The sequence below is a fragment of the Balaenoptera borealis genome (assembly GCF_965194805.1).
Source record: "Balaenoptera borealis genome assembly, chromosome: 5".
Taxonomy (NCBI): domain Eukaryota; kingdom Metazoa; phylum Chordata; class Mammalia; order Artiodactyla; family Balaenopteridae; genus Balaenoptera; species Balaenoptera borealis.
Window position 1 is genome coordinate 68,605,775 of NC_138862.1, and position 15,032 is coordinate 68,620,806.

A 15,032-nucleotide genomic window follows, 5' to 3' on the forward strand; every position below is an offset into this window, starting at 1 on the left:
TCCCTGAATTCTGGCCACATAGCTTGTGACTGCTCTCCTGGTTCCCTACACTGAGTAGAGCTGAGGTCCCACCTCCCTGCCTCTCTGGAGGTGAGGGGTCACATTTAGAGATGGCTCAGAGCAGGCCCCCTTGTTCTGCATCCCACCCACTCTCCCTTTCTTGCTCCAGAGTCTTGAGGTTACCACCCTCTTAGGGAACCATCGCAGACCCCACAGATGGGCATAGATCAGCAGGGACACATTTGGTGGTTGCACTAAGTAGCTGGGAATCAGCTTGCGGCTGGTAGTCTGGGGGAGGGTGGTATGTGAGGAGAGGGAAAGGGGAGGAGAAGCTGTACCTGGAAATTGGGGATGGGGTTGGCGATGGGGAGCCAGGCAGCCCTGGGGTTCTCCTGGTAGCGAAACGGGCCATTGAAAGCCTGAGAGATGGCACTGAGGTTGAAGGCGCAGACAGCAGATGCGGCAATGCTGTTTCTGAAAGGCAAGAGATGGAGGCATGCTGCCTTCCCTGGAGGCCTCGGCACCGTCCCCTTAAATCCACGGCCAGCTGTCAAATCACAGCATGGCACAGCTCCAAGGCTTACTAGGCACCTATGATGACTCTGGTGCCTTCCGCGCCACAGGGGTATCACAGAAGGAGGAAACATGGTCTTCACACCGTGAAAAGCCTCCGGGAAAGAAAGACCCACTGATGAGAAGCCCTGGTGGATCCTTCTGTGCTACCTCCTCATCCCCTTCGTTTATTCAGTGGGAGGGTCAAATAAAGTCAATGGTTTTCAACCATTTTAGTCCCTGGCCCACTGTAAGAAATATATTTTATATTACAGCTCAGTAGGACACACACATACATGCACACATACACATTTGCAATGAATTTTCATGAAACAATATGCACCCTTACTAAATACATTATACTCTGATATTTTTATTCCAATCGATTCTGCTTTGTTTATTTTATTTAAAAAAAAGAAAAACCAACAACAACTTCGTTGCCAAACCAGTAATCTATGCTGCAGCCCACCACCCGCAGCCAGATGACCTCTCAGATCCCTTTCAGTCATGGATTCAGACGTTTCTATGAGTCTGATGTGGGCAGTTCGGAGAGAGGATACCACTACACCAAGTGTTTCCAGGGCTGTTCTGGCTGCGCTCAGTCCCTCTCCCAGATGTGTGCATTTCGCTCCCCTCTGCCTGGTCGCAGTCCCCACTGTCTCCTCCAGGATGCTGCACTGTCCCTGCAGCCTGTCTGGTCTCCTCGGGTCCATTATCCACACAGCAGCCGGAGTGAGTGTTACAAAATGCACATCTGAGCTAGTCCCTGTCCTCCTTCAAACCCTCCAATAATGTCTCCTCACTCTTAGGATAAAGATCAAAACCCTCAAAGCAGTCTACAAGGCCCTTCCGGGCATAATGCTCCCATGCCCACCCCTCGGCTGACTCTCCTGTCTTTCGCGTCCTCACCCGCCAGGTTCCTGCCACACGGGTCTCCTCTCAGTTCCTCAAACATTTTTTCCCACCCCAAGCTCTGTACATGTTGTTCCCTCGGGCTGCAATGCTCCTCTCCCCTAGCTGCAGGATGATTCCCAGTCATCCCGTAGATGTCACTTTCTACAGGAAGCCTTCCCGGATCATCGACCCTCCACACTGATCACAGCTTCTCTGCACACTGCCCTTTCCCTCTGTAGAATTTATTATAGTTAAAACTGGCCATTCTCGAGAATGTAAGCTCCTTGTGGGCAGAGTCAGGTCTGCCCTTGCTCACTGGTGTGTCCCCCATCCCCCTGACCTCCACCATGACAAGAACCTGGGGCATGGTGAAGGTGCACAATACATAAACAATTTGCAGTCTACACTAATGCTGCTATTTTCCCTTGATGCCTCTCCAGGGACTCCTGCCCTTTGCTCACGGCTGCCCACCTTCTGCTGCTGACAGTGGGCTGGTCACTAAGTCCCTGCTGTCAGCTCATGGCCTGTGTGGGCTGTGCTGCATATCTGTCCCCTGGCTTGGATGGCTTCTCTGCTCCAGCTTCCCTGTTTTACTCTCCTCCCTGTCCATCCCCGTAGACTATCCTTCCTGTAGCTAACCTGGCCCTCATCCAATGCCTGCTATCTGGGGCCCTAGATAAGCAAACTCCACTCTATGCTTCATATGTTTCTGTCCTTACAAAGAACCCAGCACAGCATCCTGTACAACAAATGTGTTTCTTGGTCTCTGCCGCCCATTCAGCATTCTCTATAAAAAAATCACCTGAATGGGTCAGGCTTTACACAGAAGAGGCGGGGGAAGGAGGGTCTCATGATCTCCATGGGGGTTACCCTTCCTCACACCTAGGAAACAAAAGGGGTTCTAATTCCCAGCCTGTGTTTTCCAGGGCAGTTGGGATTGCCAGAAGACTCTGATAGTTAGATTTAGCAGGATCATGGAGTCCTGAGGTTGGAAGTGTAAAGAGTCCCCTCTGAGCCTCCCTGATGGGCAGCTGCTGGACCCTCCTGGGGCTGCCATCCCCTCATTGAAGGCAGCTTATTTCACTTTCATCACCAGCAAGTTCTTCCTTCCCGGAGCCACAATCCAGCTCCTTTTACTTTCTTCATATCTGGCCTAGGCCTGCCCGTCACAGCAACCCAGAACAAATGCTTACCTCTCCGGAGGCAGCAAGTCACAAAATCCTCAGAGGACCCAGTGCAGAAGGCACAGCAATCCCCATTTTACAGAAAGAGAAACAAGGGCTCAGAGAGGGACTTGCCCGAAGCCATCAGGCTTCGAAGCAGGTCAGAGCACATTCCTGACATCCAGGGGAGGGTGGGGGAGGGCAGGGACTCACACATTGGTGGTGAAGACCCCGTAGATGAGGTCCTGCTCCGGCAGGTGGAAGGCACTCTGCAGCTCGTTGTAGTAGAAGGGGACCTCGCCCGGGCGGGAGCAGTTGAGCCGGGCCTTCATGAACGTGGTCCAAGTGTCCTCCAGCAGGAACCGGCCCCCCATGTCGTTCTTGCACACGCGGGCCACCCGAGAGTACACGGTGCGTCCACAGTCATGCTCCACCGCGTTCTCCCGCAGCAAGAAGTACGCGAACAACCCGATATCATAGGCTGCTACAAAGTTTGGCTCTGGGGGCAGAACAGGAATAAGGGGTGGGTCAGGCCAGGAGGGAGGAAGGGGGCAGAGCTGGGAGTACTCGACTACTTCCATTTCCTCAGATGGGCATCCTGACAACCCCCCACCAGCTTGGTGACCTGGGGGCTCTAACCCTGTTCCCACCTCCAATGCAAAGTGCAGTTATAGTAATAGTTAACACGGATGACTGAGCACTCACTGTGTACCAGACACTGTTATAAGTACTTTATATGGATTAACCCGTTTGATCCTCTTAATAAGCTATGAGGTATATACTATGATCGTCCCCATATTACAGATGAGACCATTGTGGCACAGAGAGGTCAAGTACTTGCTCAAGGCCACACAGCTCATTAGTGGAGAAGCAGGGATTAAACTCCAAGGGGCAAGAAATTCAAATCACCCTCCTCCAATCTCTTTCTTTCCCATAACCTTTCCTCCTCATCAATTTCTAACTCCTTCTCTCCCTTTGTAGCCTGCCCTCTATCTGCTCTGGGTCCTCAGGACATCTGTGATTTCATCCATAGTCCCTCTCCAGCATGCTGTGGTCCTTGGGCGACCATCTGCCCCACTCTGGTTGGGCAGGAAGGAAACTGATGGGGGTCAGGGTGGGCTGGCTGGCTTAGGACCAGGGGAGCCCCCCGGGCTGGATCTCCTTACCATTGAGCCACTTGGAGTTATACTGGGCGGTACGAAGTGGTGGCCTGCTGCCCAGGCTGCGGTAGATGGCGGGGTCCCGACCTGAGAAGTCGATGACCGTGGCTGCGTAGAGCTCCCCCTGGGAGGAGATGACGGCTGTGGAATTGTGGCGCGGGTCGTAGGGGCAGCGGGCCACACCGTTGATCTTCTCCACGGTCCGGCTGAGGTTCCCCACCTGGGGATAATGGGGAGATGGGGCGCTTTTCCCCGAGGCCCTGGGGCTGCCTGTTCTTTCCACCCCAGAGATTTGTTTCCTCCTGGGTCCCTGGTCTCTCTGGGCCTCTGCTTCCCTCCCCCTCCTCCTCACTGCCCACCCCACAGTCCCTCTGAGGGAGCAGCCATCATGGAGGGAGAGGTGTGCCAAGAGTCAGGGCCCTCCAAGGTGAGGCTGAATTTTGATGAACAGCGAATAATTTTTTAGTGTAAGGATGCCCCAAAGCTTGCCTGGGACATACTGATACTAACATACTGTCTGTTTTTTACCTGAAATTCAAATCTAACTGGGCATCCTTTTCGTTTTGGTTTTTGTGTTGAACTGACAGCCCCATTCCAAGGCTGTGTGCCTGAGTGAGAGAAGCTCTTGGTGTCCCCCTCTGTCTGCCTGACGCTGCACAGCCCTCACCTGTCTGCTGGAGCACACTGGGGAGAAGGCATTGGTCCCACACATGAACACTTTCCGGCCAGTGACAATCAGGACTCGCACGTAGTTCTGACACTCCTCCTGAAGCAAGAAAGGGGAAGTAATAGAGGCACAAGCTCTCCAGCTGCAGAGCTGTGTGTCTTTCCCTCCTCCACTGCACCGCAAATATTCGAAAGCACTCTTCTCTGCTCCAGATCCACCTCACTCTGAAGCTGAGGTTGCATCTGTGGATGTCTCCCCTCCCCCCCACCTCCCTCCCAGGCCGGCTCCCTGCCTCACCGCCCACTCAGATGCTCAGGCTGCATCCCCACCTGCACCAGGAGCCCCTGGCTCCTCCAGGCTGGGCCTCTCATGCAGGTGGCCTCGTGCCCACACGGTGCCCCTCCACCCCTACAACCACAAGCCTCCCGCCGGCTCTAAGCCAGGCCCCTGGCTGCCAAGGCCACGTACCTCGGTCTTCCCTTTGCTTTGGCAGGAGCGGCGCGTGTCCTCGTTGGAGGCCCACTCTGTGGCCTGTGGGAGGAGCACACAGACATCACACGGCTGTGCCACTCACAGCCAGAGGGGGCAGCAGCCGTGGCTGGAGAGGACAGAGCTGGGAAAGGGCCAGCCACGGCCTGCAGGGTAAGGTTCCTCGCACAGTATCCACGTGGACCCGGCAGGGCTGCCAGACTCCTTACCCCGAGACACCCCCTCAGCCCAAAACCCTCCACACCTCCTCGGGTCAGGGAAGCCTGGAGTAAAAACCGCCTTATCCCACATCGTCCCCACGCGGCTCTGGCCTGGGACCTCCCCAGCCCTTCCTTCCCCAGGTTAGCCAAGGAACTTTGAGTGGCCAAGGACCTTCATTCCCACCCCAGGCCCTGAGTGGGAGATCGGAATTGTGCCTCCAGTATGTGCCAGATGTCCCTCGAATGAATGGGAGGCAGGGAGGGAGGAAAGGCTAGATCGGCCAATCTTAGATACAGGAGATCGATTTCACCTGCCCACTACAACCCTGCAAAGTTCTGCATGACTTGCCGCTGGTATGTGGTAGAGCAGAGATTGGAACCCACATCCCTGGTTCAAAGGCCATGTGTTTTTTCCCTCTTCATCCCACTGTCTCAAGGACCTAGGACTTCCCGTTGCTTACTTGCTACCCTCGCCCCACCTCTGTACAGGCTGCTTCCTTGTTTCCCTGTAGTATCACTCATGCTCTATCGTGGGGTCATGTTTTGGGAACACAGCTTCCACTCAGGGACTCAGAGGACATTGCATGTTCTCCAGTGCCCAGGGCTTTAAGAGAGGGCTGTACCCACCCAGAAAACCCCGTTCCCCTTCATCTACTCTCTGAGAGCCCTCCCAGTCACTGAAGAGCGGCTGGAGGGAGGAGTGATACCCTTCACGTCCAGGCAGTGTCAGCCCTGGAGTGTGGCTCATTATATACTTCTGGGTCACATGTATAAACATGAACTGCCTACCTGTCCTGGGAGAGGGAGCCCTGAGCAAGCAGCTCCTCTATCCAAACGGGCAAACAAAAAAAAAGAAAAAGAAAGAAAGAAAAACAGCCCACCTGCTTTTAATTTCTAACAAAGCTCCTTCTAGGCGTGTAGTCACTGCCTGCCGAGCTCCAGGACCCAGGATGTGGGAGGGGAAGAGGTGCTGGGAGCCAGAGCGGCTGGGCTGCTCTCTGCCGTCCAGGCTGCAGCTCACCCACAGCCCCAGGGCGCCTGCCTGGTGGGGCAGTGGGAGGGCTGACCTCTGCAGACCCTGGATTCGGGAGCTGGGTGGTGAGTTTGGTCATGCCTCCATCAGACCGATGACCAGGCTGGGCTCATCCTGCCGTGCCAGGCCTGGAGCTCAGGTCTCTGCTCCCAGACCTTGGAGAAGGGCAAATGACCCCTGGCATCTGGCCACAGAGCCATGGGCTTCTGGCCAGGAACAATGGAGGCATTGTCATACTCAGCACATCAGCTCCAAGACTGAGCCTGATGTGAGAAGAAAGAGGGATATGAACAAGGAAACTCAGGGTCTCTGGGGGCAGAAAAGGGCAATGACCCACATATACTGCAGATGTCCAGGCCTAAAGCTCTGGACAGTGGGTGGCTGCAGGGGGACTGTGTGGACAAAGGGGCCTTGCTGGGGCCTTGGGGTCCCTGAGCACCGGGGCACTTTAAAGGGGTCAGCCTTATTTCTAAGGGGGTGGGAATCCCATTGTGAGGGTTGCGGGCTCATGGGGGACAGCTGTGTACAATCAAAAGGTGTTAGACAGTCACATGGAGCTGAGCACCAGGACAGGCACTTGACACACCTCTCTCTTCATTTTACAGGTGAGGACAATGAAGCTCAGAGAAGTTGAGCAATTTTCCCAAGGTCACAAAGCTAGTAAGCAACAAACCCAAGATGCAAACCCAGACAGCTGACACTAGAGCTAAGCTCTCTCTGTTACATCCTGCAGCCTCTCACAGTGAGTAGATTTCTCAAACCAAAAGTTAGAACATATGGCCTGAAAAGAACATGTATATTTATAATGATAACAGCACAGAACAGGCTTGAGTCATTTTATTTATTTTTATTTTAAAAATTATTTTTATCAAAATAATGATGCGCAGAGTTGAAAAAGTTAAACAGTATGAAAAAGTAATTTAAGAAGCCCTCAGCAACCGGCTCTTCTCACACCCCAGCCCCATTTCCCAAGGAAACTACTGTAGACTCCTTTAGCTTTTTTTCTGTATGTGTTTTTTTTAAATCCAATTTCTCAAAAATATGTGTCAATCTCAGACTTCATCTTCTGACTTCCTGTTACGGAGGTGAAGATTTTTTTCCACTTACCCATCCCCATTCTCCCCCACCCCAAAGCACACACACATTTCCCCTCTCCCTGTCCTCCCATTATAATTATGTAATATTAATTATTTAATATTTTAATATAATTATTTAATACTTTAAAATCAACACCGGTATTTACTTTATTGTGAATGTGTGAAAATTGTTCACTGCTACCAACTAGAACCCCAGATTTCACTGAACGTAAGACACCATCTATCGTAATAGGAACCACGAAGAAAGAAAACATACTGCCGCACTCCTTTATTACTTAAATTTTTAAAGTAAGCTTATTGGAAGTGCTCTTATTTAGATATATATTTAATCATATATTAATCTTGTGCACACAAAAAAGAAAAATGTAAGCAAAATTAATTAAATATTCTTAAACCTTCTCTGAATTCAGAGTTCATCTCTTCTGAATCACTTTTCTATTGTCATCAGTGCTCATTTTCTGTTGTTTTGTTTGTTTGCTTGTTTTAGACTATCGTTTTTTGAACCACCCAGGAAGCCAGTGATGCAGCAATTCTTCAAGAGTATTCCTCTCTGGTTTCCAGAATTTTCTTCCAAGTCATTGTCCCCATTCTGCAGGTTGAATGCTGGCACCTTCTTGATCTTACCAGCAGGTGTCCACAGAAGGTTTTCTGACAAACCAGGACTCCTAGTCCCTCTTCATACGATCCTAAAATGGTCTGTGGGCTGAGATATCAATGGGTGGCTGTTGCTGGGTGAGAACACCAGGAATAATGACCAAGTTCACACCTTCACAGGTAGAGACAACTCCATCAGGACTGTGGTCTGGCCAATGGTGACTGTAAGATGCCTTTGACAGAAAGACATGGCCTGACTTCAGACTCAGTAAAATGTGAAAACATATGCCTCTGAGAATCAATGAAATATGCCTATTCTGATGAGGTATCCTTTCTTGACCAACTTTTTGTTTTTCCTGGACTGAATAATTGTCTTGATTTTCTTCATTGGCTTGTTTTACAACGTACCTATCACTGATTTTTCCCTAATGCCCAACAGTCCCTCTCAATATCATCTGCTAACAACTGTACACACAAATGGTTCAGATAACCTATTAATTCCCATTCTCTTCCTCCTGCCAGCCTCCAGCCTTCTGCTCCAGTATGACCTGGTTGCTCTTGAGGTCTCCTGTTTTGCTGTTAACCTGGGACTTACCTCCACTCCTCTCCTGTTTGCTGAATCCTGTGTTTCCCCTTTCTTGAATTACTTGCTTATTTTGGTAGAACACATCTCCAGTATCTTCCTATGAAAAGGAACATGGTAGATCAATTTTTTTAAATTCTTGCATGTCTGATTCATTCTATCTTCATACTTGATTGATCGTTTTGGTATAGAATTCTAAGTTGAAAATAATTTTCACTCAGAATTGTAAAGGCATTTATTCCTCCATTGTCTTCTAGATTCCAGTGTTGCTACTGAGAAGTCTGGTGTAATTCTTATTCCCAATCTTTTGTAGTGATCGTTTTCTTTCTCTTTTTCTCTTTAGAAAAAAAAAGCTAGAAGCTTTTAGAATCACCTTTGATAACAGTGTCCTGAAATTCACACTGATGTGCCTTAGTGCAGGGTCTCTTTTGGGAACTCAGTCAGCCCTTTCAATGTGAAGACTCATCCTCTATTTTGGCAAATTTTCTTATGTTATTTCATCCATAATTTCTTCCTCATTTTTTTCTCTGTTCTCTTTTTTGTAACTCTTATTAATCCAATCCACTGTTGGCCCTTGTGCATTGATCCTCTAGTTTTCTGTTATTTCTCTCCTGTTTTTCATTTCTTTTTTTTGTCGTCGTTCTAATTTCTGAGAGATTTTTCTTCAACTTTATCTTCTAATCCTTCCATTCAATTTTTATTTCCCCAATCACTTTTTAAATTTTCATTTTTAATTTAATGTTTTATAAACAAAATATATTTTTATATCTCAGAAGATTCTAATTAGTTTTTTAAATTAATTTACGAAGTGTTTTCTTGTATGTCTTGCATTGTCCCTGTTTCTTACAACTTCCTTCATTCTGTTTGCTTGTTTGTTTTGATCTTTCTCTTTCACTGTAGAGGCTTTCCTCAAATGTCTGGTGATTTTTGGCTATTTATATTTAAAAATAAATCACTAACCATTTCCCACTGAAAGGAGCCAAGGTTTCTTGGAGAAACGACTAATTCTAGGTCTGGGGCAGGAAATGTACAAGGTGAGCCTAGAATATCTCCTCACACCAAATAGTAAGGAAGCAAAGACCACTAGGGTCATAGTGTCATAGGCCCAGGAGCCAATTTGAAGAGGCCCCCTACTGGCGAAAGATGGGATAGTCATGAGAGATAACTGCAATGGGCTGCAACACCCACAATGTTTAAAGCCATGAGTCTGTAATAATAATAATAATAATAATAATAATAATAATAAAATTAAATTAACTGATCATCATTGACAGATACTTCCAAGCCAGTTCATTATTTGAAAACTGGTGAATAAAGACAGAGTATCAAATATTTATCCTGCCTTTTCTATATGACTGTATCATTGGGTAATCAAATAGGAGATGAGGAGAAGTTTCTCCTTGTAGAAGTAGTCTGGCTAATGTACTGTAACACCTAAAGAATTAATGGATCTGGGAAACAATCATCAATGGCTGCTAACATTAAAAAAAAAAACAGAGAAAATCAGACACTATGTACCGCCTAAAAAAGTATACAATAACACCTCTGAAGTAATCTTGCCAGAATCTAAACTAAATAAAGTCTTTAAATCTAACAATCAATTCACAGATGATACAGGGAACAGAGGAACACATTAAATTGTACCATTTGGATTACAATCAGCAAAGTCAAGATTGTGGGAAACACTATAAGACAAATGACCAGTTTTCTTCAATAAATAAATTGCACACAGAGAGAAAAAGAAATATTGTTCTAGCCCCGTACCCCATCAGTGCGATTTCACCTTTCCTGGGGTCTCCAAATTTGGAGGCTCACCAGTTGGGTCTTTAAAGAAAGGGTCTTAAAGCGGGAGGCATAACCCTCCCAGACTTCAGACAATACTACAAAGCTACAGTAATCAAAACAACGTGGTATTGGCACAAAAACAGACAGATGGATAAGTGGAACAGAATAGAGAGCCCAGAAAAAAACCCACACCGTAGGGTCAATTAATCTTTGACAAAGGAGGCAAGAATATAAAATGGGAAAAAAGTCTCTTCAGCAAGTTGTGCTGGCGAAGTTGGACAGCTGCATGCAAATCAATGAAGTTAGAAGACACCCTTACACCATGCACAAAAATAAACTCAAAACAGCTTAAAGACTTAAACGTAAGATATGACACCATAAAACTCCTAGAAGAGAGCATAGGCAAAACATTCTCTGACATAAACTGTACCAATGTTTTCTTAGGTCAGTCTCCAAAGGCAATAGAAGTAAAAACAAAAATAAACAAATGGGACCTACTCAAACTTACAAGCTTTTGCACAGCAAAGGAAGCCACAAACAAAATGAAAAGACAACCTACGGACTGGGAGAAAATATTTGCAAATGATGCGACCAACGAGGGCTTAATTTCCAAAATATACAAACAGCTCATGCAACTCAACAACAACAAAAACCAAACAACCCAATCGAAAAATGGGCAGAAGACCTAAATAGACATTTCTCCAAAGAAGACATACAGATGGCCAATAGGCACATCAAAAGATGCTCAGCATTGCTAATTATTAGAGAAATGCAGATCAAAACTACAACAAGGTACCAGCTCACACCTGTCAGAATGGCCATCATTAAAAAGTTTATAAATAACAAACACTGGAGAGGGTGTGGAGAACAGGGAACACTCTTACACTGTTGGTGGGAATGTAAACTGGTGCAGCAGCTATGGAAAACGTATGGAGGTTCCTCAAAAAACTAAAACTAGAGTTGCCATATGATCCAGCAATTCCACTCCTGGGCATATATCCAGACAAAAGTATAATTCAAGAAGATACATGCACCCCTATGTTCACAGCAGCACTATTTACAATAGCCAAGACATGGAAACAACCTAAATGTCCATCAACAGATGAATGAATAAAGAAGATGTGGTATATATAGACAATGGAACGTTACTCAGCCATCAAAAAGAATGAAATAATGCCATTTGCAGCAACATGGATGAACCTAGAGATTAGCATAATGAGCAAAGTAAGTCAGAAAGAGAAAGACAAATACCATATGATATCACTTATATGTAGAATCTAAAATATGGCACAAATGAACATATCTACAATACAGAAAGGCTCACAGACGTAGAGAATAGAGTTGTGGTTGCCAAGGGGCGGGGAGGTGAGGGAAGGAATGGAAGTTTGGGATTAGCAGAGGCAAACTATTATATACAGGATGGATAAACAACAAGGTCCTACTGTATAGCACAGGGAACTATATTCAATATCCTGTGACAAAACAAAATGGAAAAGAATATGAAAAAGTATATATATATGTATAACTGAGTCACTTTGCTGCACAGAAGAAATTAGCACAACTTTACAAATCAACTACACTTCAATAAAAAATTTTTTAATGAAAAAAAAGGGTCTTAATCTCCCTTTATTGGGGGAGGGGTAAATGGAGGAAGGGATTACTGTGTGGGATGGGACAGGAGATCTGGGTTCTGACCTCTCAATTTAGATAATTTCAACCATTTCCCCCTTTTAGCCTTGTACCTCATCCTCACATTCCACAATATCCAACACCCCAATTTCTGAGGCCTTCTGGGGAATCATCACGCTTCTCTGCCATATATCCCTCTGTAAACTGTTCTGCTCTACTAAATTGGTTATGATTTGCTCCATCCATTTTCCACCTTCCCAGAATACATTAATCTCTTCTCTACTGACATCTCTTTTGTTCTCTCTGTCATTGCAGATCTGTACCTTCTAAAATTTCTCACTGTCCTTTTAGTGAATTTTGTGAAGGAGTGGAGATAAGATGTGTACGATCAATCAGCCATGCAGAATGTCTTAAAGTAGGACTGTCCCAGAAATTCCAGGATGGCAATCTCTAGTAAAGAGAAACTGCGTGGTTTTCTGGTATGGGGAAAGCAGTTGAGACAGCCAGGAACTGGATAATCTCCTTATAGACTCAGCAACTCCCCTGGACACCAGAGACAATGGCTGAACATTAAAACAGCTGAGCATTAAGTCCACCACTCATCAGAGTTTAGATTTCAAAAAACTATGGAGCTGCCAGCTTAGTTTGGACAATGTGGAGACAACTAGAAAAGAGCTCAGGATCAGCCTCACCATCTGCCCAGGCGCAAACAAAGCCCCATGTGCATCCTGATGCGAATGTGCAGAACAGTCCCCATGTCTGCACATGCAAGACATGTGGCAGCCCAAGATCATAAATCCATTGCAATTAGGCCTCCAGCCACGTCATCCTCTGGAACTGCTCTGGCACAGGTGGCTCATGAGCTCCTGATTGACAAATCCAAGTAAGCTTATTCAGCAGCCCCCTGACACTGTCGACCACTCGCCACCTTTTCTTTCCCACAACCAGTTTATTAAGTTACAGTGATAAATAACAATCACTGGTGAGCTGATTTGGTTTCCCCTTCCCTTCTGCAAGCACGGGTGTGCACACACACACACACACACACACACACAGAGGCAGGCAGGCACGCACGCACGCACGCACTCTGCCCCCTCTGCCGCTACCTGCATCTCTCCTCCCTTGTTCCTTAGAGACTTGAGAAGGAAGCTGGGTTTTTCTATTTTCCTTAAGGAAGAGTAGTTTACACAAATTGTTTAATAGGGGTTAGGTACTTAGAAGTCCTTTTAGTGGACACTGGTTTGCATAAACTGTTTGCATTTAGATTTTTCTTTAAGGGATGTTAATTATTTAAACTATCAATAAAGCACTGAGGTTTGAGTTTGGTTAAATCATACCCTGGGGCCATGTGGGAGGATCTGTTGGCTGTAATGGAGAGTTATAACTGCGTGTGTGCCCCAGGCAGGATGGAGAGTAAAGGAGGTTGGGCTGGGGAACGGGGAGGCCTTGACCCTGTCTCCTCTTTTCAGCAAAGGGGTGCAGCTCATTTTTAGCACTTAGTTGCTGTGAGTCAATTGTGATAGCAGATGCTGTGGACTGAAAGCTTATAAACAGGAACCCAAAGCCCCAGACCGGGCAATGGAGGAGCGCTCAATGAAGTCCAGCTTTCATGGTCAAAAGGCAGGGCTTTCTCATCAGAGGACAAACCAGGAGACCAGAGGCTGAGGTCGGCCTCCTGCCTGGCCGAGGGGATGCTGGACACCCCCCTCTAACTTCTCTCTCGTTCCCTTCTCTTTGTGGCTAGGTGGTTCCCCCTGTGGTGGGGCGGTGGGGATGTGACCATGAATTGTATTTATTTATCTCCTCAGTTCTGTTACAAAGAATCCAATCTGAACTCCAGGAGTCAGGCCCTAAGAGACACCCTGGGAAGGTGGTAAAACCAATTCCTGGTGCAGTTGTGGCTGGTCTGCAGAAAAGCCTTCAGAAAAGCCCCAGAGGCCCAGCCCCTGCCTCAATCATGAGTGATAGGGCTGGTAGAAGGTACCTTCCCATGGCTGAGACCAGATCCACACGGAGCAGAATGAACCAAACGCCAGGCCTCAGCATCAAGCCGGAGGGTCCTAACATCTGGTAAGGTACGGGACCCAGGACCTGCAGGTCAACTGTCAAGGACACCTGGGGAAGCCGAACCAGTTGGGCAGCATCTACAAAAAAGGCCTTAACATCCTAGAGCAGTGGTTCCTATATCTGGCTGCACAAAGGAATCACCTGCGAGCCTTTAAAAATCCCAGTGCCCGGCTGTACCCTAGAACAGAACCTCTGAGGCATCAGTGCTTTTTAAAGCTCCTCTGGTGATTCTAGTGGGCAACCAAGGGAGAACCAGTGTCTAGAGTCAGGCTAGCTCCAGTCCCATCCTGATTTATGCTACCCAGCTCTGCAAGCCAGAAACCTAGATGGCACCACTGTAGTCCAAGCCTTCGCTAAGCCCTCCAGGGCTGCCACCTTCCCAACTCTAGGGGTCACCTTCACACAGAAGACAATGTGCCTGGTGATCTGTGGAGCCGTGCGATGCTGTGACGCTGTAGGATTCTGCCACCGGAAGATCATTTCCTTTCTTCTCTCCATCCCCACTCTGCTGCCTTAATTCAATTCTCCCCATCAATCACCTGGGTTATTGCCGTTTCTCCCAACCAGTTCCTCTGCTAATCCATTCTCTGCATTAGGCTAGGTGATCTGAACACCAGATCTGTTCATGCCACTTCTCGGCTTATACCTCTTTGCCTTCAAAATAAAATATGGACCCCTCTGCTCAGCCATGAAGACCCTCTGTGATGTAGCCTCTCTCTCTTCCTGGGCCTCATCTCCTACCTTTATCCCACTCCCACCCCATGATCCTGCCACACTGCCCGCCTCGGTGCTCCATGCTATTTCACACCTTGTCGCCTCCTTAGCTGCCTGGCCAAACCCCATCCTTCAAACTGCAGCCCAAGGGCAGCTCTCTGGGAAGACTTTTCAGACCCTGCGGAGCCTGGGGGTTCCTCATGCCTCTGGGCACCTGGCACCTGGCATGCACCCCTTCTTACATGCTTCCCACAGCGCTGCCATTATTTCTGTGCATCTGTCTCTCTTTCCCCACTTTGGCCACTTTACTGTTCCCAGAAGACTTTCATTTGCAGACCATGGGAGCTTAATAAAAAGCCAACTGCCTCCTGAGCACAAGGCAGGACCCTCGGATCCACTTCCTCC

General features: G+C 47.6%; 1 protein-coding gene across 4 annotated transcripts in view; it reads right to left on the minus strand.

The window, feature by feature from the left end:
- Positions 1–15,032, minus strand: part of SEMA5B (semaphorin 5B) — a 133,662-nt gene that overhangs the window by 13,418 nt on the left and 105,212 nt on the right. For all 4 annotated transcript variants that reach the window (XM_082394869.1, XM_082394870.1, XM_082394868.1 and 1 more), the window contains 5 exons: positions 4,905–4,967; positions 4,437–4,535; positions 3,776–3,989; positions 2,823–3,108; positions 339–474 (listed from right to left, as the gene is read on the minus strand). In XM_082394869.1, the coding sequence (XP_082250995.1) occupies positions 339–474; positions 2,823–3,108; positions 3,776–3,989; positions 4,437–4,535; positions 4,905–4,967 (798 nt within the window). The remainder of the gene's footprint in view (positions 1–338; positions 475–2,822; positions 3,109–3,775; positions 3,990–4,436; positions 4,536–4,904; positions 4,968–15,032) is intronic.